Source organism: Hirundo rustica, chromosome 15 (genome assembly GCF_015227805.2).
Source record: "Hirundo rustica isolate bHirRus1 chromosome 15, bHirRus1.pri.v3, whole genome shotgun sequence".
NCBI lineage: Eukaryota > Metazoa > Chordata > Aves > Passeriformes > Hirundinidae > Hirundo > Hirundo rustica.
The window spans coordinates 14,739,357-14,765,247 of record NC_053464.1 but is presented as its reverse complement, the minus strand read 5'-3'; the positions used below and the strand labels follow the sequence as shown (position 1 = coordinate 14,765,247).

Here is a 25,891-nt window from a genome sequence, read left to right as displayed (position 1 = left end):
AAATAAAAAAAAAAATAGAGAGAAATTTTGTTTACAGGAAGCGAAGCAAAGGCCAAGTCACAAATCCCAAGTGCAGAAGATGCTCTTGGGTTTCCCTAAATTCCCCGAAACTCCCCCTAAATTCCTCCTCAGGACCGGGTGTATGACGTGAGGAGGAGCAGAGGGAGCAGCTTCTGGGAAGGACTCTCCAAACTGGGAAGATAAAAGGGGGAAGAAAACCCCTCCCTAGGGAACCCATCCCGGATCCTGCACGTTTTAACGGCATCATCACGCAGAGAAAGCGTCGAGGGCACTGCACACAGGGCAGATTATCAAAGAAATATACATTTCTGATATAAAGAATAAAATTATTACAGAACACAGCTATTAAAGGATCTCATTCCCGGGACAAACCCAAAGTTCGGGATTGGGCTCACTGCCCCGGGACCCATCTGGACACAGACCCCGGAGTCCTCCCAGCCCCAACACCTGCAGCAGCCAGGCAGAGATTGGCAGCTTTAAACCCGAATTTCCTTGCTTTGGGCACTTTTAAATTAAAGTGGTAATGTGCTTTAAATCCCCTTTCCCTGGGTTTTTCACTCCGCTCTTCAATCCCTTCCTGCAGAAACTAATCAAGATGTCTCAGAGTCACTCTCGCTGCTCCCGCCACCTTCCCTGGTAACTCATTCCATATGTCCGGGATCCTTTGCGAGGCACCCTCATTCCCGGATTATTCCCAGTTTTCCAACGTGCTGTTGCACCCTCGGGTGCTCAAAGCTGCCCCACCTCCTCTGTGCATCCCCAGCAGGAATAATTATTCCCTGTTTCCCAGAGAAGCTGCGGCTGCCCCATCCCTGGGAGCGTCCAAGGCCAGGCTGGATCACCCCTGGATGAGTTCGAAGATCCTTTCCAAGCCAAACCATCCCAGGATAATATTCCTTGTACAGGACACCACAAAGTGGGCACACGTGAGCCAGGAGCCCTTTGGATAACGGACACATCCCAGAAGGTGCTGAGAGATCCCGGAAAATGCTGATGGACGCCAACCAAGCACCCCGGGATTCCCAAGGATCAGCCAGGGAATGTTGCTCCTGCAATCCAGGAAAAGCCCAGGGCACAGACATCAGGAGAAACCCCCCAGCACTGCCTCCCTCACCCACTGCAGGGCTGGAGGATGAACCTGCTGCTCCAGGAGCCTTCCCAAACCCCCCTGGGATGCCATTCCCTGCTCCCATCCCGTTCCCTGTGCTCCTGCAGCTCCCAGGTGTGCCCAGCGCTGCTGAGCACCAAATCCTCACATTCCTGAGCTCCCGCAGCTGCCCTCAGCCCCTGCACTGATGAAGAAACAGAAACTCTGCTTTGGGGTTCACTTTTAACAACCCCCGGGCACTTTCAGGGCACAAGGAGCTGCTCCAGGCTTTCCCCAGGATGCTGCTGGCAATTCCTGGGCAGGAATTCGGGCTCACCAGCAGCAGGGAATTCCCCAGAATGTATGGACTCCATCAAGCTGTCACCTGCTCCCAGGCCTGGCAGGAAAAGCCCCGGACTGAGGTTTGCTGAACAAGTTGTATTTGATGGAGAGCTCCAGGGCAAGGCTGCTGCCCAAAAAAACCCCCAAAACAACCCAAAAATGAATCAGAAACTCTTCCAGCTGGGAGGGAAGAGCCTTGGAAGCACGGGATGGGGGTTCCTTCTATCAGAAGCTCCCCCAAAAGCTCCTGGCAGAGCTGGCACCAGTGAGACCGAGCTTTGGGAATGCTCAAGATCCAGGGAGGTGGGAAGCACAGCTCCAACCAATCCCTTTTTTTTTTTTTTTGGGAATCAGGGGTTATTAAACTCTGCACTTTGGGAAAAGGAGCCCCCTCAGGACCCCCAGCGAGGGGCTGACAGCACCCCAAACCCATCCAGCACCATTCCAGAGGGAATGGAGCAGCTGGAAAAACAACTCTGCCCACTGGATCAAACATTTGTGTTCACTGGAGAGGGGAAAAAGGCTTGGAGAGCACAGCAGAGCCCCTGGGCAGCTGCAGGTGACAAAATCCTCAGTGCCACCACGCCAAGCACCCCGCTGGCAGCGGGGCTGCTCCTCCTGGGAAGGAATCCACGGAATTATCCGGATTGGAAGAGACCTCCAGGGCCATCCGGTGCAACCAGCAGCCCTAAACCACATCCCCAAGTGCCACACCTCAGTCACTGCCAGGGTGACTCCATCGCCCCAAGGACAACTCATCCCAGTGCTGAGCGTTCCCTCAGGGAAAAATACAGTTCTGGTGTTTAATCTGAGCGTTCCTTCAGGGAAAAATACAGTTCTGGTGTTTAATCTGAGCGTTCCTTCAGGGAAAAATACAATTCTGGTGTTTAATTTGAGTGTTTCTTCAGGGAAAAAAGAAACAATTCTGATGTTTAATCTGAGCGTTCCTTCAGGGAAAAACAATCAATTCTGATATTTAATCTGACCATTCCTTCAGGGAGAAAAGAAACAATTCTGATGTTTAATCTGACCGTTCCTTCGGGGAAAAAAATAATTCTGGTGTTTAATCTGAGTGTTTCTTCAGGGAAAAAAATACAATTCTGACGTTTAATCTGACCATTCCTTCAGGGAAAAAAACAATTCTGATGTTTAATCTGACCATTCCTTCAGGGAAAAACAATCAATTCTGATATTTAATCTGACCCTCCTGGCGCAGGTTGAGACTGTTCCCTCTCACCCCTTCACTCAAGGAGCGGCAGAAAATCTCAGCACACACCTGGTGGCTCTGATGGCATCACAAACCCCGACCCTGCATCCTCCAAGCCTGGAGAAATCCGAGTGACAGGGAGCCACAAACAGAAGGATGAAGCCATCAAAGCCTCCCAGCTCTTCTGAGGGGAAGCAGCCCTGCAAATGTTTGCGTCGCTCACTGCCGGCTCAGAGCCGCTGTTCCTGGGAAGCATCCCTCTTTACATCCCGCTCTAATGGATGATTAGGAACATCAAACATATAGATTGGATCACGTAATTACGCCTTTTTAAAAAAGGCAGCAATATTTGAGCTCAGCCCAGCACTGGCTGCCAATCAAACCCCGGCAGCAGAGCCTGCCTGAGCTCCTCCGGAGCCTCCCACCACAGCCGGAATTATCCCACTCCTCCCGTGCTGGGTCACCCCTAAACGAGCCCAGCCAGCTCCTGTGCACAGTAAAACAGGGCCTGGACGTGATTTTTTGGAGGAGGTTTAGGCAGGAAACAGCAAAACTCCCTAATCACGCGAGGGTTTGTGTTGGAAGAGACCCCGGAGATCATCTCGTTCCAACCTTTCCTCCAACATCCTCCTCCAAGCCACAGCGGGTTTGCTCAGAGCGAAGCCCCAGGCTGTCAGAGCTCCACGTGGGAAAAGATCCCAAATACGAGACCCTGAGTGGAGGGAAAAGGGGCTGGGAAGTGCAATCAGCCCCGTGGTTCGGGCAGCGACCACGGAAAACAGCGGAGTGCTGGGATGAGAACCCGGAGAGGAGACAGCACCTCGCCCACCCCAGGAACATTTCCAAAACGCTCCCCTAACGCCCAGCAGGAGGTGAGGAAAGCCCAGCTGCCCCCAGGGAATGCTGCTCGCCTGGAGGATTTCCCAAGCAAAGCCTCACCCCAACCAGCCCGAGGGATCCCGGGAAAGCTGCAGGAAGCACAACCACAGCCGATCCCACCGCTGGGAAAAACTCCTTCAGACACGCCGGGGTACGTGCTCAGCTCCTGGCCAGCCCGGGAGGAAACCAAAGATGCACTGGGAGCAGGTGCACCTGGATTCCAGGAGGATCCTTCCCCTTCCCGCCGCCTGCCAGCAGAAATCCTACACGAGTTTGGGCCCCAAAGCATTAAAGATCCCATCAATCACTCGCTTCTGGGGGTCCCCCTTTAACGACCTTTCCATGTTTCCCTCTCCCGTGCCTGTTAGTGATATATATCAGCATCCCAGGCACTCGGGGACGCGTCTCTTCCCAAAAAAACATCAGGAGTTATTGCTCTCCTGGAGCAGCGCAGAGATAACGGGAACAGAGATGTTTGGGAAGAGCAGTTTTCCTTCACATCCAGCCCGTCCCATAACTCAGAATATATGAGACACATCGGCGGGAAAAGGAGCTCAGGCAGGTCCCAGTTTAGAAGGAAAGCAGGATGGGAATTGGTGATCGGATCCGTTTTTAAGGGAATCAGGGATGTTTCGCTATGCTCCGTGTCGGTTCACTCGACCATCCGCATCACAGCTGAGAACCGCGGAATCCCGGGATGGCTGAGGCTGGAAAAGGCCTCCAAGGCCATCATCCTGTGACCAATCCCCACGCTGCCAACCAGAGCAGAGCCCCGAGTGCCACATCCGGGCATTCCCTGAATCCAAAGGAGATCCCGGGATCCAGCCTGCACCCCTCAGGGACGGAGCACCTCTGCCGACGTTTGGTGAAAAGCGCCCCAAATAAAACCTTCACCCCGAGATCCCTGAAAAAATCCCAAGCCAAGATTCCAGAAAACCCAACCGCTCCTCCTACAGTGAGGATCCTCAGCTTTAAAGTTTTGGGATGTTCCGGAACTTCCAAGCAGATGGAGCTGACGGGGGAACGCCCCTGCCACGCCCGGATTTTAGCAGGGATGTGTCAGCTCCTGATGGATTTGTAAACTCCCTCACAAATCCTAATGGATTTTTGTAAGCTCCCTTACAAACTGCTCGGGAATTCCCTCCGGCACCGGGACTGTTCTGCAGCAATTGCTCTGTTTGGAACCACGGAGCAGAGAGCCGCAGCCCAGCGAAGCAAAAACTAAGGAGGAGAAATCCGGGGAAAGCTGGGAATTGCCCACCGCGTTCCAAGAGCCGTGTGGAAAAGCCACGGTGCCCAACTTCCCTCTCACTCCCTTGGAAGAGCCACTCGGTGCAGCACCAACACAGCCACACAGACCATCCCCTCCCGCTTCTCCTCCTCAAAACCACGCCGGGAGCCAGCTGGAGGATCCCGAGGGAAAATCCCAAACCAACGGCGCCGGGTCGGGACGATTCCCAGCTGGGATGGGACATTCCCGCTGCTGCCACCTCCGGGGAAGCCAAAGGTGAATTCCCACTCACCGCTCCCAGCATGATCCTGAAAATCAGCCAGCGGAAGCTCCAGATGACAATTCTGGAAGGAGGAGAGCCCCGGGGCAGGCGGGACAGGGTCCAGAGAGGGCACAGGAATATTCCCAGGAATCCCGTCTCCAGGAGCTGTGATTCCCATCCTGCAAGGCCAACAAGAAGTGAAGAAAGAAATAATTACGGTGTGAGCGCTGGAAGTTATCCCGGAATTAAATTTAAATAGGAGGATTAAAAAAAAAAAAAAACAACACCTTGAATGCTTTTTAAGGTTAATTTGGGGGAAATCAGACATCCCACACGGGGGGATTGAGGGGTTTGAAGCTTTGGGGTTGTGTTGTTCTTCTCCAAGCACAAACTGCACAAAAGGGGGGAATTTTATAAAAATTAATAACTTCTTATGAAGCAGGGAAAAAAAGAAGAGATTTAAGCGCCCAGGGAAGTGGCACGGGAGCAGCGCCACTGATCCTCCAGTCACGGATGGATCCAGCAGCGCCATGGAGTGGGCTGGATTTGTGCCAAAATGGGGCAGTTTTACCTTCAAAAAAATAGAGATTAAGATCCTGAATCGACATTCGGTGCAACGAGAAACTTGGAATTTTAATCACAAAAAAAAAAAAAAAAAAAAATCAAAATGGTACCAAAATTGTCCATTAGGCCACTTCTACCAGTTACTGGATTTTACACATCCCTGGATTTAACCAAATTGCCCTGGACTGAGCTCAAAGCAGGGCCTCGGGATCCCACCGTGAATCCACTCCCTGGATCTTCTGGAGCAGACAGACTCCTCCTAATCCATGCAAACCTGTATTTTGCATTTTCTCCTCCATCCCAGTCTCAAAATATTGGCATGGAAATTCCAGGAGAGGCGGAACACACAGCTCTGTTGTGACAGGTGAAGTCCAACCCCCACCACGTCTGGAAGCACCAATTCATCCCTGCCAAAACAAAACTGCTCCGGCTTTGTCCCACCTCCGATTATTCCGATTATCAACTATTTCTGTGTGATAGAATTGTACTCTGAAACCATGAAAAAATAATAATAATTAAAAAAAAAAAAGAGGCAATTTTCCTCATATTGGTGAGGAGAATTCCTGAAAATTCCTTGGTGGAGCCAAGTTAAGGCGCTGATATTCTCAGCTACATAAATTAAACCAGGCAGTGCCCATGGATCCTGCTCCTTCCCAAGGTTTCTCCAGGCACTTCACCAGCTTGAGCCTTAACAATTCCCTTTACCCAGTCCAAACAGGCGGGGAAAAATTCCAAACCTATTCCAAAGCCATCCACCACCTCCAGCTTCAGCCCCCTGATCCCCCACACCCCAAGATTTTTCCAGCCCCTGATTTGATGCTGTCACACAAGAAAACCCACTTCGATTTTGCTTTAAAATATTTCCAATACCAGTCGTGAAACCTCCTTTTCTATTTTTTTTAATTTTTTTTTTTTTTTTTAATCTTGATGTGCAAAACCCCCTTGAATCAGAACTCGGATTATTTAATTTAAATTAATTATTTAAATTAATTTAAAACTCGGATTATTACACATCAAAGCCACTAAAAAACTCCCCCTCCTCCCTCCACACATCCTTTGGTTCCCAGCACAGCCCCCCACCACCCCAGATGCCCAAATTAACGTTCCTGGGAGGAGAAGTAAGGAATATTGTCCCAAAAGCAGCTGCAGCAGGAAAGCAGCGGCTCATCCCAAAAGTGAAAGGTTAATTGTGCCTGAACGCGGCTCCGGGGCTGACTGGCACCAAGAGGGTCGTAGATCTCCCTCATTCCTGCTGCCGGCACAAGAATCCCACTGTTATCCCTGTTTTCATATGGTAATCAGCACCCTGATCCCAACTCCCGCATCCCAGCGCATCCATCCCCTCACCCCGCCGGGCACACCCGCAGCATTCCCCGCTTTATTTCCAACCCCGATCCCCGGGAAATGCTGCGATCCTGCGGGACAATTCCTGCGCATCCCGTGGCTCCAGGGGGATCCAAGCTTTCCCTGGACCACCAGCTCAGCCTTGCACCTGTGCTTTTATCCCAAAGGGACGGGTTGGAATGCTGGCACCGGCCGGCACGGAGTAAACAGCGCTGCCAGCTGCCGGGACAGGGCTCTGGCATCTCCGGCCGCTCCGCAGATAAGCCGGCCCCAAGCCGGGTTTAACCACGAGCGCGGCCGAGGATGAACTCCGCTCAGGGGCCGGGGCAGGAGTCTGAGCCCCCAAAATCCCCCAGTTTGGGGTAAATCCTGCCCGGCTCTGGACGCTCCCTGCTGAGGGCAGGCGTGGCACGTGGGGCTGTGCTCCTGCCTCGGGGCTCCTCACAGGGTCCTGTAAAACCGGGTGTAGGGGCAGATGAGCTGGGAGAGATAAGTAAATAATAAATAAATACATAAATCAGAGGAGCTCTGATTTGTTCACAGCCCCCTTTCCGGAAGGACGGAGTCGCCACAGCTGGCCACGTGGGATCAGTTTTCTGGGATACATCGCCCACTGTGCTTCTTCCCAGCATCTGTCCATCCATCCATCCATCATCCATCCATCATCCATCCCATCCACCCATCCCTCCAACCCTCATCCATCCATCATCCATTCCATCCATCCATCCCATCCATCCAACCCTCATCCATCCAGCCATCATCCATCCATCCATCCATCCCATCCACCCATCTCACGCCTCCATTCCTCATCCATCCATCCATCATCCATCCCATCCATCCCTCATCCATTCCACCCCTCCATTCTTCATCCATCCATCCAATCCATCCATCCAACCCTCATCCATCCATCATCCATTCCATCCATCCAACCCTCATCCATCCATCCCATCCATCCATCCCATCCACCCATCCATTCCTCATCCATCCATCCATCCCTCATCGATCCCACCCCTCTATTCCTCATCCCTCCATCCAATCCATCCATCCCATCCCTCCAACCCTCGTCCATCCATCCATCCATCCATCTATCCCTCATCGATCCCACCCCTCTATTCCTCATCCCTCCATCCAATCCATCCATCCCATCCCTCCAACCCTCGTCCATCCATCCATCCATCCATCTCATCCATCCATCCCTACCCTGGACCTCTCCAGGCCAAAGCTGTGTCCCCAAACTCTTCTCCATCCAGCACGGACTCATCCTGACCCTAATCTGTCATTCCTAGAAAAACGCTAAGCTTGGAGAAGACCTCCAAGACCCCCGAGCCCACTCCTCTCTCGGGCTTCATCTCGTGCAAACAAAACGCTGCTGGGTGCAGCTCTGTGACCACCCCCGTCCCACTGCGGGTGGTGGCATTATCCCAGATGCTCCTGTGAAAATTCCAGCTCAGTCGGGAGGATTTGAGGATACGAACACGTTGAACACCGCAAGTGACTCCACAGCTCGGCGGACGAGGGGGGAGCTGGGCTGCAGCTCACCCTCACTGGGCTGTAAGATGATACCAGGCCCAAGATTACCAAATCCATCGGCAGAACCTCCCGTTCCTCCCCGCTGACTCACACGCAGTTGTTCACATCTGCCCTGAAAGCCCCAGGCTCCAAATCCTTTGGATTCCCAGACAGGTCTGAGGCTGGAGCCAGGTCCCTGCTGAGGTTAGAGTGTTGTCACCTCCGAAGGCCGTCCAAACACTCCGTGACACCTGAAGGGATCAGCCAGGCCACCCCACCCCGCAGGGCAGCCCCGAGGAGCAGCTGGATCCTCAGTGACCCTCCCTAAACTCCAGGATTTCTACAGGGTTCTTCACTGACCCTCTCCTAACTCCAGGATTTCGCCAGGGTTCCTCTCTGACCCTCTCCTAACTCTAGGATTTCTACAGGGTTCCTCACTGACCCTCCCTAAACTTCAGGATTTCTCCAGGGTTCCTCAGTGACCTTCCCTAAACTCCAGGATTTCTCCAGGATTCCTCACTGACCCTCTCCTAACTCCAGGATTTCTCCAGGGTTCCTCACTGACCCTCCCTAAAACTCCAGGATTTCTCCAGGATTCCTCACTGACCCTCTCCTAACTCTAGGATTTCTCCAGGGTTCCTCACTGACCCTCCCTAAACTCCAGGATTTCTCCAGGGTTCCTCACTGACCTTCCCTAAACTCCAGGATTTCTCCAGGGTTCCTCACTGACCCTCCCTAAACTCCAGGATTTCTCCAGGGTTCCTCACTGACCTTCCCTAAACTCCAGGATTTCTCCAGGGTTCCTCACTGACCCTCCCTAAACTCCAGGATTTCTCCAGGGTTCCTCACTGACCTTCCCTAAACTCCAGGATTTCTCCAGGGTTCCTCACTGACCCTCTCCTAACTCCAGGATTTCTCCAGGATTCCTCAGTGACCCTCTCCTAACTCCAGGATTTCTCCAGGGCTCCTCACTGACCCTCTCAGCTCCTTAACTCCAGGATTTCTCCAGGGTTCCTCACTGACCCTCTCCTAACTCCAGGATTTCTCCAGGGTTCCTCACCGACTCCAGGATTTCTCTGCTGGCTTTCGCCCTCCTCTTGCTGCTCTCACATGGGAGCGGTGATGAAGGTGAGGAGGGTGATGATTTAAGGTCCCTCCCAACCCGAGCCATTCCCGGATCCCACAGTGGGATGCCTTTGCCGATGCGGCAGTGTCAGGAGGTGAACACGGCCAGGTCCTCCCTGTGCACCGAACTCTCTGGGAATCACATCCCAAACCCTCCTCCGACTGCAGCAATTCCCACTCCTGACATTTGGAAGGGCAGCAGAAAACACAGGCATGAAGGAGTCGTCTCCATGACCTGGGGGGACTCAGAGAAGAAACTGGGATAGAATCATGGAATGGTTTGGGTTGGAAGGGATCCTAAAGCCCACCCAGTGCCACCCCTGCCATGGCAGGGACACTTCCAGTGTCCCAGGATGCTCCAAGCCCCATCCAGCCCGGCCTGGGACACTGCCAGGGACGGAGCAGCCGCATTTGGGACAGCCCCACTTTGGGGCCGTGGGCTGGGAAGGCAGATATCGGCCACTGGGAGCTTCAGGAGCATCCACGTGGAAGCCACGGAGCATCCCAAAAAACCAACGAACGACCTGGGAAGGAAGGGAGCAACGATCTCCCCCAGTAACACTCCCCCACTCCTGCAGCTCTGGGGGTGAAACCCATCCCATAAACAGCAGCAAACCCCACCAGGGCTCTCTCCAGGAGACAATTCCCACCCTCCAAGCTCCAACCAACGCATCCTTATCCCCGGGCTCCACATCCCGGGGCTCACTGATACTGCTGGGAACGAAAGGGTCACGTTGTTGACCCACCTGCTCCTGTTTTCCTCACTTGGATCTCGTCAAATTTCAGCAGCTGCAGGGCAGCACAAAGCCCCTCATTGTTATCTCTGGCACAGCCGGAGAGGGAGCCACGGGCTGGGGTTTTTTTTTCTTTTTTTTTTTTCGGGGGAAAAACAAAAAAAAAACAAAAAAAAAAAAAAAAAAAAAAGAAAAGGGAATAAAATCAACGGCCAATGGCGGCTGCGCCCGCCCCACACGCGCTCCGAGAGTTTGGGACGCCCTCGGAACTCGGTGCGGCAAAATCCAGGGTTTGGGATTTTCCAGAAGTCTCTGCTGGGGCAGGGGAGGAGGAGGAGGAGCAGGGAGGATGTGCCAAAGGGGAGGTGGGAAGGGAAGAAGCAAACCCCAAACCTAAATTCGCTTTCCCCTATTTCCTTTCAGGGTTTTCGAGTGTTTTGCCTCTTTCGAGTGCTCGAACCCCTCATGCAATAGAGGGTTTGTATTGGCAGTTCGAGGTCAGGTGATGTACCGTTTTTTATTTATTATTTACCATAATTATTAATTTTTTTATTATTATTTACCATAAATAAATTCACCACCCCAAGTTACCACAGCCTGGCCATGGCTGCAGAGCACTCAGCACAATCCTTTCCCCAAATCTCCTCACCCCAAACCTGTTGGACAATCGGGGAGAAAGCAGCGAGGGAGGGAAGGGCTGAAAGCCTCCAGAAGATAAAATATTAGGTCCAGAGATAGTGAATTTTCTTATTTTCTGTTTTTCCGACTAAAAAAAAATCACCTGGCCAAAATCAACCCTCACACCTGGCTATGCTAGAAAGAGCTCACGTAATTAATCCTTATTAATCCCCCTTCCTAAAACACGGGATGAGGTGAGAGCAGCCAGTTGTTCCTCTCTGCACAGAAACGCCCACACACCAAATTTACACGGAGCACGTTTGCAGGGCACAGACAAATGCTGCTCCAACAGATCCAGATTTTCCAGCTCCCAGCGCAGCTGTCTCCCTGTGGATATTGTGTGTCAGACAGCCCAGCAGCCACGGGGAGGGAGATCCAATCCAGACTGACTTTCCCTGGAATTAGACCTGCTCCCGAGCCCACCTCCCCGAAACCCAGCGTGGTTTGGTTTCAGCTCCAGCCTTAAGGCACCTGTTGGGAATATCTGAGCTGTGCTGGGGACCACGGGATTTATCCCTGCTCCAGGGTCTGGATCACTCCTTTCAATGTGATAAAAATGTGACTTTAAATCCCAAATGACACTTTGGGATTGAAACCCCTCCAGGCTCGGAGCACCCACGGCTTCCAGCTCCCATCCCGAGGCTCTGACAGCCAAAACACCTGGAAATCCTGGAGCCTTTTGGGACAAAGCTCCCAGTGCTGTGCCCACGGAGGTGCAGGAGAGCGGGAACGGCCCCGGGGCCAGCGCCAGCCTGGGGCACGGCCAGCTCACATCGGGGACGTTCCGTGGGAACATCAATCCCACAGCTGGATCTGCTGCAGCCCGCGTTTAAAGGGCTGATTCTTAAACCATCAAACCCTGACTTTCAAGTTCTTCTCCTCCTCTCCCTGGCCAGCGGTTGGAGCTGGGGCAGGGAAGTGTTGGTGGGATATTGGGAAAAGGGCACGGCCCTGAGGCTGCCAGAGCTCCAGGAGGGTTTGGACAATGCTCCCGGGGTGGGATTGTTGGGGTGGGACCGGATGTTCCCTGTGGATCCTTCCATCCTTCAACAACCTCCTCAAAGGGAAGTAAAGCTCCATCCCAAAAAGAGCTGCCTGGACCGCACATCCAGTCAAAAACCAGCCAGAATCCCAGCAATGCCCCACATCCTGTTCCTGCCAGCTCACCACAAACACCACGTTTATCTCCAGCCTGGAACATCAGTCCCACTCAAACCAGAACCACCCCAGTTCCAGCTGGGTTTGGCTCTCACAGGTCCCAGTTACCACCTGTTGGAACAAGCTGGTTTTCCCAGCCATTTTCCCTTTTCCAGAAGGACAAAAACCCTCCCAGACTCCCTCCCTCCACTCCCCAGCTTCCCAATATCAGTAGAAACAAACAGAGGCACGAAGACAAGAAATGCTCTGGCTCACGTCGAGTTTTCCCAGTCTCTCTCTAACTGGACAGGATTTGTGGTGGCTCCCAATGGAGAGACCAACAATCACAACTTGCAAACATCAAATTCCTGTCAATAACCTCAAGGAGCAGCTCCGAATCCCCTCCATCAACGGGGGACACGTGTGAGGATTAATACTGAAAGAATTCCGGTTTTCCAGCCAGTGGGAAAGCAAAGCCCGGGCACTTGCACAGCGAAGCTCCCTTCCTGACCGAGACAAAGCAGAAAGCTTCAACTTTATGACTCAGAACCGCTGCAGAGCAACAAGGATGATTCATTTTGAGGTCACCCCCCCAAAAAAACCCCTCCCTGCCAAATTCTGAGGTGCTGCTTTGAGAAGCGGAGCTGGGCCAAGGCACAGAAAGGATAAACGAATAAAAAAGGAAGATTTTGGCCATCAGATCTGTGAGGAGAAGACAGCGAGGAGAGGCCGTGATTTATTGTTTCTCCTTCAGCAGAGCCCCTCACTCCCAGGCCCCAAAACAAAGGGACACCTCTCACAGAGGCTCCTAAGGGCTCTGAGAGCCAAAACTCTTTGCTGAAGCTCAGAATCCCCTTTGGACAACGTCCTGGGCGGAGCTGCTAATCCCTGCCCTCCATCCCAACACCAGGACACCACAAACCCAAGACCTGACCCAGCTTCCCACAGCCAAACCCATCTCCAACCACCACCATTAAATATTTCCCGTTTCTCCTTCGCCTGAAGTCACCTCAGCCTGGGGACACTCCGCATTCCTGCAGCCACCAGAAAAGTTCTGGCTGTCGTTGGAAGATTTGGGAGAACATCAGCAGGAACTTTTGTTCTTAAAGTACAAACTACCCAGAGAGGGGGAAAAAAAAATAAAATAAAATTTAGCATAAAAACTTTTAAAAGCTTCCAAGTGCTCTCCAGGGTAGTCATTAGGAACTACTTAGGTAACAGGAGGGTGATAACAGGGAGTTAATGCAGCGTTAAATTAGCCCTCCTTCCATGCAGAACTTTAAGTGACAGAGGAATCAGTTGGGAGGATTTTTATTTTATTTTTTAAATAATGAAGTTAATGGATTTCCTGTTTTTAGCTCTGTGGGCGGCTGTCAATTTGAGGGATCTGTACATACTGGATTTAATTACTCTGTCTTCAAGGAAGGAAAATAAGTTTCAGCCCTGCTCCTAGGAACTCCAGGGGCAGCAGGAGCTCTCCAGCTTGGCCTCAGGGTGAGGAGAAGGTGCCTGCACTGGTCAGGGAGGGTGAGATGTCCCCGGAGATGGGAAACAGCATTCCCTGAAATCCTCCTGGCCAGAGAATTTGCAGCTGCTCCATCCCAGGAAGTGTCCAAGGCCAGGTTGGACGGGGCTGGGAGCAGCTTGGGACAGTGGAAGGTGTTGGGGTTGGAACTGCGTGGGTTTAAGGAGCCTCCCAATCCAAACCATCCTGGAATTCTCAACACCTCGACCATCCCTGAAAATCCTCACACGGCCTGTGCCTCAAATCCCAGGGAGTGAGGGGAACAAGCCCCAGGAATGGCTCAGAGCCCAGAGAGGGCAGAGCATCCCCAGGATTTCCCCCTAACTCAGAGACAGCCGGGGTGAGGCTGGCCACAAAGAAAGGGGCAGAATCCCGGGAGGATTTAAGCTGGAAAAGCCCTCCAAGGTCATCGAGTCCAACACTTCCCATCTAACTGCAGGCCACGTCTTCCCAAATTATGGGAGACCAGGATCCAGCTCTCTGCTTTGAAACGATTCCAATTAACTCGGCAATCTCAGAGCCTCAAGGAAGGAGATCCCCAGCCCTGACACTCACCCAGCCCAGTTCACCTTTTCTGATGGAAATCACGCAAGGCCAGGATCATAAAAGCTGGGAAAGACCTCCAGGATTGCCAAGTTTTTTAAAGCAAGATCACAAAATCCCAGAATCCCTGAGGTTGGAAAAGCCCCCCAGGACCATCCACTCCCAGCTGTGCCCATCCCCACCTTGTCCCCAGCCCCGCTCTGAGTGCCACCTCCAGGAATTCCTTGGACACCTCCAGGGATGGGCACTCCAAACCTCCCTGGGCAGCCCCATCAGTGCCCAAGCACTCTTTCCATGGGGAAATTCCTCCTGGTGTCCAACCTGAAGAAGAGCAGAGCTTGTGGGACACGCAGCCCATGGAATAAATGAAATGGGAAGAGCTGGAAGAGCCTGGCTGAGAAACAGGAACAGCCAGGCAGGAGAGGCCCAGGACAAGTGACACCACCAGCAGCAGGAGATCGTAGCTACAAATCCGCTACAAACGCAGCAGAAACAGAAAAGCTGAAATCCCACAGCACGGCCTCAGCACCGCACCAGGACAGGGCAGCGCGTTCCCGCTCATCCCACAGCGATTCCCAGCTTTTTGCACAACCTGCCAGGCTCATTCCATCTGCTCCTCCCGGCCAGGCCCCCTGCCATGCGCCCGAGGAGCTGAACTGCTCCAAACAGGTGTTTTGCTGGGTGTTAAATCTTTCTTCTTCTCTGGCAGCTTCGGAACCCGGCAGCAGCTGTTCGCCCTCAAAGTTTTAGCTTTCAGATTTTCCAGATTTGGCACTGCACTGGTACTTAACTCTGAACTTCATGTAAAGCGTTAGCAGGTTCTCCTCACAGCTCAGACAAAACAATCCTTTTCCAGCCTCAAAACCAAGGATACCGTGGCAGCTTCGGGCCCAAAAAGTATAAACAGCAAATTGAGGAGAGCAAACTGGGAGGATGGGACCTCATTGCCCGAAGCTGTAATTGTGCTCTGGGGACAAGGTGAGGACTGAATAGTCTTGGAGGTCTTTCCCAATCTGAATGATTCCAGGATTCCTGCACCATCTTTTACACCCAAAACCTTAAAAAAAATAAAATGAATCCCCAAACTGACCAAACCACAACAAACAATCCTATTTAAACTAGAATCAAAACCACTCCGGTATCTATAAATATAATTTTCCTGATTCTAAAAGGGGATTTGCTCTGTCCACACTCAAGGGTATTTTTCAGGACTACAGTTAAATAAGAGAATGGGTATTGCCAGGTCCTTCAGGACACCCCTCCATCCCAACAAAAGCAAACAGGAGTCTCCATTCGGCCCCACCCCTCACGGAACTCAACCAGCTCCAAGGAAGCGTCGGGGCAGGAAATCTGCTGCGATCCAGGGCTGCTCTCATCCAGGCCTTTTGCAACACCATGAGCTCAGAGGTGACCAAAGCGACCCCAACACCCACAGCCTGAACCTCCAGGAACCTCCAGGAACAAAGGAAGGGGGAGCAGGAGGGAGGAGACCAAACGTGGATCTCAGGAAATCAAAGGAGCTGCTTTCAGAAGCTGATTTTAAAGAGATCTGAGGGGACGGAGGAGGAAGCAGCGGCTTTTTGGTGATTATGGGACAAATGGCAAAAGATCAGATGGGTAAGGAAGTTGTTCTCTCCCTGCACAGCGCAGAGAGGAGCAAACACACGCAGAGGCAGAAATGCTGATGGTCAGACACCTGGATTATGGGCCAAGGCAGAAAATCAACCTGGTGATCTAAAAAAAACCCACCAAAAACCCCCAAAAGAACCAGTGCAGCAATTGTTTCATGAAGTAACACAGAGTGCAGTGGGAATTCTAAGCTCAGAGAATCCTGGGATGGTTTGGGTGGGAAGGGACAGCTCATTCCACCTCCTTTCCATGGGGCAGGGACACCTTCCACTGTCCCAGGATGCTCCAAGCCCCGTCCAACCCGGCCTTGGACACTGCCAGGGATCCAGGGGCAGCCACAGCTTCTCTGGGAATCTGTGCCAGCCTCACTTTCACAGCTCCTGGAGGTTGGATAACCCAGCAAAAACCCACCTAGGGCAGCTCCAAAGATCCCCTCCTCCAGCCCTGCTGGAGCCTTCCCGGTAAAAAGACCAGGGGAGCAGCAAAGCAGTGTGATTTCCCCCCAGAAATCCCCCCAAAATTCCCATTCCCTGAGCGCTGCTGCCAGCTGGAAGGGCCCAGCAGCTCCGTGGAAACGCTCAGCCCAAGATTTCCCCGCCGGCAGCCTGGGTGGTGGCTTTGCCACGCCGGTGACATCACGGCCACTTGTGAGCGCATTCCCCGCCGTATAATTAAGGATTTTTGCTTCTCATTTGGAGGAGCGGCTTTTTACATTTGGCTGGAAACCGCTGGAATCGACCACATGAAAACAGCAATGGGCCAGGGCAGTGACAAGTGATATTAAACAGCTCCTCGCAGATGTCCCAGCACCACAAAACTTGTTCGCCCTGTAAGGAATCCAAATGACTTCAGTGCCTAAAATGAACCAGATGAATGATTTCAGTCCTCACTCTGCACTTATTAAATCAGGCTGAAAAATCCCGCACTGCTTTCGGGGTGGGAGGGAGCATCGAGATCATCATCGGATGTGCCCCAGAACAGAAGGATCCAGCAAAAAAAAAAGAAAAAAAAAAAAAAATCAGTTTTGAGAGTGTACAGCAACATAAAACTAACCTGGAATTGTGAAGCTGTAAAAAGAGGGTAAAGCTCAGGGATTCTCCAGACAAAATACCCCAAAACCTGGGAAAATATTCTGCTTTAATCCTGCAGTTTCAGGCGGATGGCAGCACCTCTTTGCTCCAAGAACGAATTCAATTTCTCGGCAGAAATCACTGCCCAGGCTTTGATGCAAACGCTCAATCATTGATGGGGAACTTGTCAGGGAGGCTCGGGGCTGGAATTCCCTAACTGGAACCATGTGGGAAGGCAGCTGGAACACCAGCACTGCTTATCCCGGTGATTTATCAACCACCTGAGGCCACGGGTGGCACCCCAGTGACACCCCTGAGTGGAAGAGGATGCGAGAAGGGAACCAAATCCAAACTGAAAATTATCTGTTATTTGGTAAAATAATTATTAACCAGCCAGTTTTTAAGTGGGATTGGGTTTTATGCACAAAAAAACCCACTCTTTTTTTATAGGATCACAATGATTTGGGCTGGAAGGGACCCTAAAAATAATCTAACTCCAAAATCTCAGCTGGGCTAGAAAAGGATTTAAGAGATCAACCCTTTATAAAGTGAGAGTGTCACACTCCAAGTGACCACATAAGCACAGATATTAAAGATAAAATGTTTTTTTGAAGTTTTCTAAAAATAAAGAGAGCACAGCAAAGCTTCCCAAAAACTGCATTTCCACAGAAGAGCCCAGATCCTCTTCCTGATGCATCTGCAGAGAGGGGAGTTTTCAGCATCCGTGGCATCCCAGGACTCAAAAATGAAATCAAACACTTCGAGGTGTTCCCGTACAGGATAATTGTCCAAGGAGAAAGTGCTGACCCTGAAAGAGCAGCACGTGCTGGGAGCTGCTGTCATTTCGTTTCACTTTAAAACCTCACCAAGGGGAAGTTCAAAATGCTGTCTGTGACTGAGTCAGAGAGTTAAAAGGTACTCAATAAAAACCTCCACCGATTTCTCCTGGCCGTAAATCCAAAAAAAGGTACGATTGTGCAACACCAGTCCTTCATATTTAATAATGACAAACAGATGGGAAAATATTCTAATAAATTATTTGAACTGTCCAAGCTGTGTGCCAGAATGTCCTGGCCAAATTCCCCTGATTAACCATCTCTGGAGCGTTTTCCCTGCAGATCCCTGAGCTCTCCCTGCTCCTGGAGGGGCAGATATCACCATCCAGTGACTTTCTTCTAACATAAGTTAAAAAAAAAGAGATGAAATCACCACTGGAGCTACATCCTAGGGCTGACACAAACATGAGGGAGGGATTTCCACGACAGAGAAGGAGCTACAGCATGGATCAAACACCCAGCAGCCCATGGAGAACCCAGGGATGAGGATTTATCCCTGCTCTGAGATCTGGATCACTCCCAATTCAAGGGGGTGACTTTAAATCCCAAATGACACTTTGGGATTGAAACCCCTCCAGGCTCGGAGCACCCACGGCTTCCAGCTCCCATCCCGAGGCTCTGACAGACAAAACACCTGGAAATCCTGGAGCCTTTTGGGACAAAGCTCCCAGTGCTGTGCCCACGGAGGTGCAGGAGAGCGGGAACGGCCCCGGGGCCAGCGCCAGCCTGGGGCACGGCCAGCTCACATCGGGGACGTTCCGTGGGAACATCAATCCCACAGCTGGATCTGCTGCAGCCCGCGTTTAAAGGGCTGATTCTAAACCATCAAACCCTGACTTTCAAATTCTTCTCCTCCTCTCCCTGGTCACTGTTTGAAAAGCTGAATGAGCCAGAGGAATGTTATTAGGATTATTAAGAAGCCATGTAAATGAGAATGGAAAATATTTATATTACACCTTGTGCTAAAGGGGACGAAAAGTGGGATTTTAAAGCTTAGCAGAGGATAGATGGGAAGAGCTACAGCTCTACGTTATCCCCTCAGACACCTGCTGGGCATTCCCCTCCCCGTCCCTCTGGGAATTTCTGTCTCTCCAGGCTGAGGTATCCAGCACGGCACTGACCCTGTCCCGCGTTTACACCCGGGGGTTCCCCCTGCTGATTCCCAACCTGTATTTAACGGAATAAAGGGGTCCTTGTGGCAATCGGTGACAAAGGGCTGTGCTGTCACCCTGGCAGACATCACACACGTTCTCCCTCCCAAAATAACAGCATTCCTGAGGGATGCTGTCCCCCAAAACACCACAAGAACCATTTCCCTGGAGGTTTCCTCCCCTCATCCTTCACCTTTTCCATGGCTCTTTCCACCCACTCCGAGAATCCTTTCCTCCCGCTCTTAAGTGGCCACAGAAGCACAGAGATTAAAGATAAATTTGTTTTGAAGTGGCTAAAAACGTGGAAATAAAGAGAAGAGAGCGCAGCTAAGCTCCGCATTTCCTGTGGCTCCTTCAGGAGCCAAAATCCCCAACGAAGTCACCCTGGAGCCTTCTCCGCACCAGGCTGTAACAAGGACAGGTGATTTTGGGATTCATCCAGGCCCACCCCTTCAAAAAGAAGAGGAAAACACCGGAGAGCTGCCAAAAAAGCAGCGGCTGAGCCCGGGCAGGGGAGCCGAGGTGCAGCGGAGATCTCGGAATTCGCTCGGGAAGCCCGACACTTATCTGCTGGGAGTCCCAGCAAATATGTACCTTGGCTCCTTCCAGCTTCCCAGGGACGGCTGGGAAGAGCATGGCTTAACACTGCGGTTTCACCCGGCTCGGGGACGGAAAAAAAAAAAAAAAAGGAAAAAAAAAAAGCCCATGAGAAAATGATTTCTCCGGGCTCAAAGTAAATAAATGAATCCCGGCTCTCCAGGAGTTTCGGGGAAGGCGGTGGGTGCAGCGAGGGGGTGGCCAGAAATGTTTGGCTAGGTAGCACTGCCACGAAAACCAGGAACGAGAGCGTGAGTCCGGGACACCCCAGGGCTGGGGGAACAGCTCAGGAAGTCGAGGCAGCCCACACAGCGCTCAGCAGGAAGCGGCTCGGACCGGAGCGCAGAGATGCCACAAACGTCGGGAGAGCACAAAAGGATTTCAGAGCTCCCAGGAAATTCCTGTCCCCAAACAAACGCTGGGGACAGCAGGGAAAGGGGCAGCTCCGTGCCTGAGCTCCCTGATGTTTTTGGGACGCGGCTCAAGCACTTTCTGTTTTTCGCACGTTGGATCTTGGACTGATTTAACCCCAAACCAGGGTTCAGACGATGCAGTGAAAGCTCATGAAGGCCCTTCCAACCTTGATTTTTAATTGTGCTCAGGCATTAATGAGCTCCTACTCCCATTTAAAGGGAGGAGAGGCAGGGAAATACAGAAAATCTGGTTGCTAAGACGCTCCTCACATGCACAAACTCACTAAACCACACAATTTCTGCTGCCGCTGAAGTCTAAATTTGTATTTATCTCTCAACTACCACACGTTTTCCTCCTAACACAAAGATGGCAAGGCAAAAAGAACTGCACCAGCTCCAAAAACCCCGACCTCCCTTCTGTTGATCCAGAAACCTGCTCAGCCCCAGCGCACTCCCACAAACAATTCCAAGGAAATAACATTTTTGGCCAAAGGAACTTCCAGAAGAAATCCACAGACAGCTCCATTCAGGGAGTCTGTTCCCTGCTCCGGGCAGATCAAGGAGCCTGGATTTAGAGGAAGATCAAACTTGACCTCCTGGCTCTCACTGCCACCGGTTTTGATTCATGAAGGGAAGACAGAAAGCGCAATAAACCTCAAAAGAGAGACTTGTGAAGAATCCCAGAGAATTCCGAAAGGGGCTCAGCCAGCATAAATACAATTAAACAATATTTAACCTTCAGTAGCATCGAGCTGTCAAATAAATATCCCTCAGAAGATAACTTAAAAGAAGGGGGGGAAAAAAACAATCCCACACCATTCCTCCTCCTCCTTCCAGCAAGAAGAAAAGGGATAAGAATAGATAAGAACACAGGACAAATGTCCTGGAAAAAAGCCTTGATTTTATTGCTCAGACCGATGGGTTTTTAATCCATGGCCAAAAGAAAGTACCAGAGAGGAATGGGCAGGAAAATCAATTTTTTTTTCCATTTCCATTGCAATGCTGTGGCTGCTTCCAGCTGGGATCCTGCAGGGAGATGGAGAAGGTGCCCCAGACCAGGAGCTTTTCCAGTCCTCTCACTGATTAAAAAAAGACAAAAAAAAAAAAAAATCAAGGCCATTTAACCTGACCCTTCCTCTCTGCTCATCAAACATTCCTGATGGAAAACAACCAAAATCCACGGACTTCCACCCAGACTTCCCCACCCCAGATCAGTTAAGAGGATGGAGGATATCCCAAGAGTTGGATTCCTCAAAAAGGGCCCACCCTTCCTCAGAGCTCCCCACACAACTTCCAGCTGCCCTGAGATGTCCAATGCCAAGATCCCAATTATTTCATCAATAGTTCTTCCACAGAAGAATTTCCACCAGGACTCACTATCCCCAGGAAAAACGGAGCTCCCATAGGAAGAGCTGGAATCATCCTCAGAAATCCCTGCCAGAAAGCTTTGATGGGACGTAGATCAGGGCAGAAAAAGGGCACGGAATGGGAACGAGCCACAGATAAATCAGAGGCTGGAAACGACAGCAGGTAACGGAAAATAAAAACTCCAGCAGTTCCCCGGATGCCCTCTGGTCTGCTGTGACCGTCCAGGGGTTACTCTGCACATCAACGTTTATTTAACTTCAGGAAAACACAAAAATAAAATAAAACAAAATAATCAAACTTCTTCCCCCGTGCCAGACCCGAATTTTGGATGGAAGCAAGGCTTGGAGGCGGCTCTGCCCAGCTCTCCTCCTGCCTCCATCCAAACCTGGAGACGGCACAGGGAATTCAAACAGCTCAGCCTCTGGGAGCCAGCACCGATCCTTTGTTTTCACTGGAGCCTCCCCAGCTTGTCTTTCTCACTAAAAATCGGGAGAAAACCTTCCTATCTCCCACTTCTCAGGTGGATTCTGCTTCCAGGTGGGTTCTGGGCTCACAGAACATTCCCTGGAGCTGATTGTGTCCAAGTGGGTTTTCCCTGGAGTTCGGGACAGCTGGCAAATACTGCCAGGACAAAAAGTGCCCAGATTGCCTGGAATCTCAAGATCCTTCAAGCACAGAGGTTTAAAATCCAGCAGAATTCCACAAACCAGGTGGAGACCAGGTTGGACAGGGCTTGGAGCAACCTGGGATAGTTCCATGTCCCTGCCCATGGAACGAGATGAGCTTTGAGGTCCCTTCCAACCCAAACCATTCCACGATCCCAAAAAATAAAGCCAGTGCCCTCTGCAGCTGCTCTAACACCTGCCAGAAATCCTCCTTAAAACGCTTGTCTGGGTTTGGGGTTTTTTTTTCTGGAAAAACAGAGCAAAAGGCTCTGAAAATGATCACCCAGTAGGACATTTCCAGGAGCCAGCCTTGCCGGGGGACTTCTGTGGTTTTCCAGAGGGAAAACTCATCCTTTGTAAGGAAACGGGAGCAGCCAAAAGAGGGAGAAGCAGCGACTCCCGGGATATTTGTGAACACAGCCGGAGCAGGCCCGGAGCGGCCGCACATCCCTGATTTTCTTTTCCAAATCCTCCTGAGCCACAGGAGACGGGAGAACCCTGCAGGTGGTGACGCTGGCTGTGCCACACCTCGGGGCAGGAGAGGCTCAGCTGCCCTGAAGGGTGCACAAAATGAGGATTGTATGGCTGAGGAGGATTAAAATACATAAAATATAAGTATCTATCTATCTATCTATATTTTAATATATATTTTTTTTTTCTATTTATATAACATCTATATAAATAAATATATGTATAAATATAAATCTATAACATCTCTATAATATACATATAAATATACATATATAAAAATATAAATACAGAATTATATTATAGATATATTACAGAAATAATATAATTTAATGTATTTTAATCTATATTAAAAGATATTAAAATACATTAAAATGTCCACTGCCTGAAGGAGTGGGGGAGCCAATCACCCCCTCCCAGCCACATTCCAGCTGGGGAATTCCATGGGCTCTCCCTGAACCCCAGAGAGGTGTGTGCTGTGCCCAGGTCACCCCGTGCCACCCCGAGCACTCTCCCCGATCTGAACTTCACCCCAAAGCGCTGGCAGCATTTTGGTGCCGGGCAGCACTTCCCAGGTTTCCAGTGAATTGGGAACAAGCTTTTCTTGGCTAAAAAAATCCCTTTTCCAGCACCAACAGGGAGCCATCAGCCCGAGCCGGGGCGTTGGGACATGGAATCCGCCCCGGAACGTGAGCCGTAGCTCAGATCCGCCTCGCTGGCAGGAGGCTGCTGAAAGATTTTGGGATCTTTCAAAGAACTGAGCTGGCACTTCCCCGAAGCCCAGGCTTGCTCCTGCTCTAGCGCAGAAGGAGAGCTGGGAACAGGCAGAAAGGCGTGGGTTTAATGGGAGGCTTAACACAAATCCAGGGTAAGCTGAGGAGAGATAACAGAGAGGCTCCCGCGAGATAAGAACAAGTGCTGGCGTGATAAGGAGCCCAGGAGAGCTCGGGGCCGGCAGCAAACCCTGCAGGTGAACCTGTGAACAGGGCCAGCCTTACACAGCAAGAGAAATTACCGCTAATTAAGCTAATTGCCTTTCCCCTAGTGCAGAATCATGAATGGTTTGGGTGGGAAGGGACCTTAAAGCACCTCCAGCTCCAATCCCAACACCTTCCACATTCCCAGGGTGCTCCAAGCCGGCCTTGGACACTTCCAGGGATGCAGGGGCAGACACAGTTTCTCTGGGAAAGCCATTCCAGACCCCTCCCACCCTCACAGGGAGGAATTCCTTCCCAATATCCCACCTTTCCCTGCCCTCTGGCAGTTCAAAACCAGTGCCCTTTATCCTGTCACAATCCATATAGAAAAGCGCCTTTCCCTCTTTTTTTATCCCAGTCCAAACTGGGAGATAACTCCCTCAGCCACATCCAACACCAGAGACTTCCCATCTAACTGCAGGCCACGTCTTCCCAAATTATGGGAGACCCCGATCCAGCTCTCTGCTTTGAAACGATTCCAATTAACTCGGCAATCTCAGAGCCTCAAGGAAGGAGATCCCCAGCCCTGACACTCACCCAGCCCAGTTCACCTTTTCCAATGGAAATCACACAATGCCAGGATCATAAAAGTTGGGAAAAACCTCCAGGATCACCAAGTTCGTTTTTTAAAGTGAGATCACAAAATCCCGGAATCCCTGAGGTTGGAAAAGGCCCCCAGGACCATCCAGTCCCAGCTGTGCCCATGCCCACCTTGTCCCCAGCCCAGAGCCACCTCCAGGAATTCCTTGGACACCTCCAGGGATGGGCACTCCAAACCTCCCTGGGCACTTCCACCCTTTCCATGGGGAAATTCTTCCCGAATGTCTCCCAAGAACGAAAGCCCTGCCTGCAAAAGGCATTTTTGTTTGTTTCTTTTTTCTCGAGGCCGGGCCAGAAGTCGGTCACAAGAGCTGTGCAGAAACAATTTGCTTAGGGAAAGGCTTTCCCAGTTTCTGCAAGGCCAGCGTTCCCATTCCACCCACTTACATTCCTGGATTAAGGGAAAATAAAAATCACATCCGCAGACCGGTCAGCAGTGACACAGGTCGAGATCCAGGACCATGGCAAAGGGCTGGAAGAAAATTCCACGCCTGGAAAGCTCTTTGGGGAAGTTCTGCACTCCTCCCGGCACCACCGTTTCCATCAGGCCTCGTTAAGGAGTATTTCATCCCTTCGGCTCATTTGCATAATTGCCGCAATCAAAGGCACTACTTCACAGTAATAACTTTAATGGCAGATTTTTCCTTAAACGTTCTTTTTTTAAACGCACCCAGGTCGGTGCATCCGTGTTCCAGGAGGAAAAAAAAAACAGGCAGGAGGTGACACTTGGGGAATGTGGGGTGTGGAGAGGGACCAGCTGCTTTTTGTTTTAAGATTATTTCTGCTTTATCCTGCTCAAGGTGCACCCCAGAACCAAAACACTTGTCAATTAGTCAGCAGCCTGATTGGTATATTGGGAACTTCCTGCTTTTTTTTTCCATGTTAATTTTGCTACTGTTGTCTTATTAGGAGGGAATCTGGCTCGTTTCCAGGCTAAAACCAGGTTTTGGAAGGCAGAGTCCAAATCTCAGCCTTTGGTTTGGCTTTACAGAACCCTGGGGTGGTTTGGGTTGGAAGGGACCTTAAAGCCCATCCCATTCCAACCCCTGCCACGGCCAGGGCCACCTTCCACCAGAGGTTTTCTCTGAGAAGGTGGAGCTCTGGCCTGTATCCCTCAAATCCATGGAGATAACATCTCCAAGGCTTCATCAGCCGTCTAAGGTTTATTTTGAAGATAGGCAAGAACCACTGGCCTAGTTTTTAACATCAAACACAGAGAAAACAAGAGCTGAGATCCAAGTGGAAGCTCACAGCAGAAGCCAGCCGGGATTTCCACCCTCCAGCTCCTGCCTGTGATCCCAAGGTCTGCGTCCTCCAGAAAACCCAAATTTCACGTCCAAGCCCGACCGTTCCAACTCCATCGCGCTGGGATGGAAAAGTTCCCCCAGGAGCATCGTGGCTGTGCCCAAGCAGGCTGCACACCTCATCCCTGGGGCAGCAGAAGATTTTGGGAGAAACACCTCCCCCAAGTGAGGATCCCAAAGGATCCGGGCAGATTTTTGGGAGAAACACCTCCCCCAAGTGAGGATCCCAAAGGATCCAGGCAGATTTTTGGGAGAAACACCTCCCCCAAGTGAGGATCCCAAAGGATGGAGCAAAGGCACCGCTGCCCTTTAAGGCAGGCCTGACAACATCAAACCCACCCGTGGGGCGAGGCTGGGCAGGGAATCAGACGAGCCATAAATTAAAGCAGAGGATATGAATTCCGTGCAGGCTGCAGCGTTGGGGTTAACGTGGGTCTGGAAGCAGTTTGGGGAAAACCTGGAGTGGCTAAGGGCCAGCTCCGAGCGGAGCTGCTCCGGCCTAATCGTTTCCTTCAGGCAGGCTACTCCAGCTCACTAATAGGTTTTAATAAAAACTTCCAATTGGGCCAGTAAACCCCTCATTAAGCTGTTTTTAAAGCATGAATTTAAGAGGGCCGGGGGTAAA

At 51.2% G+C, this 25,891-nt stretch overlaps 1 protein-coding gene across 1 annotated transcript in view; it reads right to left on the bottom strand.

Moving 5' to 3' along the window:
- Positions 1-25,891, bottom strand: part of LOC120759750 (lipase maturation factor 1) — a 142,321-nt gene that overhangs the window by 91,848 nt on the left and 24,582 nt on the right. The window contains exon 2 of the mRNA XM_040079337.2: positions 5,060-5,208. Coding sequence (XP_039935271.1) covers positions 5,060-5,071 — 12 coding nt within the window. The 5' untranslated portion in view covers positions 5,072-5,208. The remainder of the gene's footprint in view (positions 1-5,059; positions 5,209-25,891) is intronic.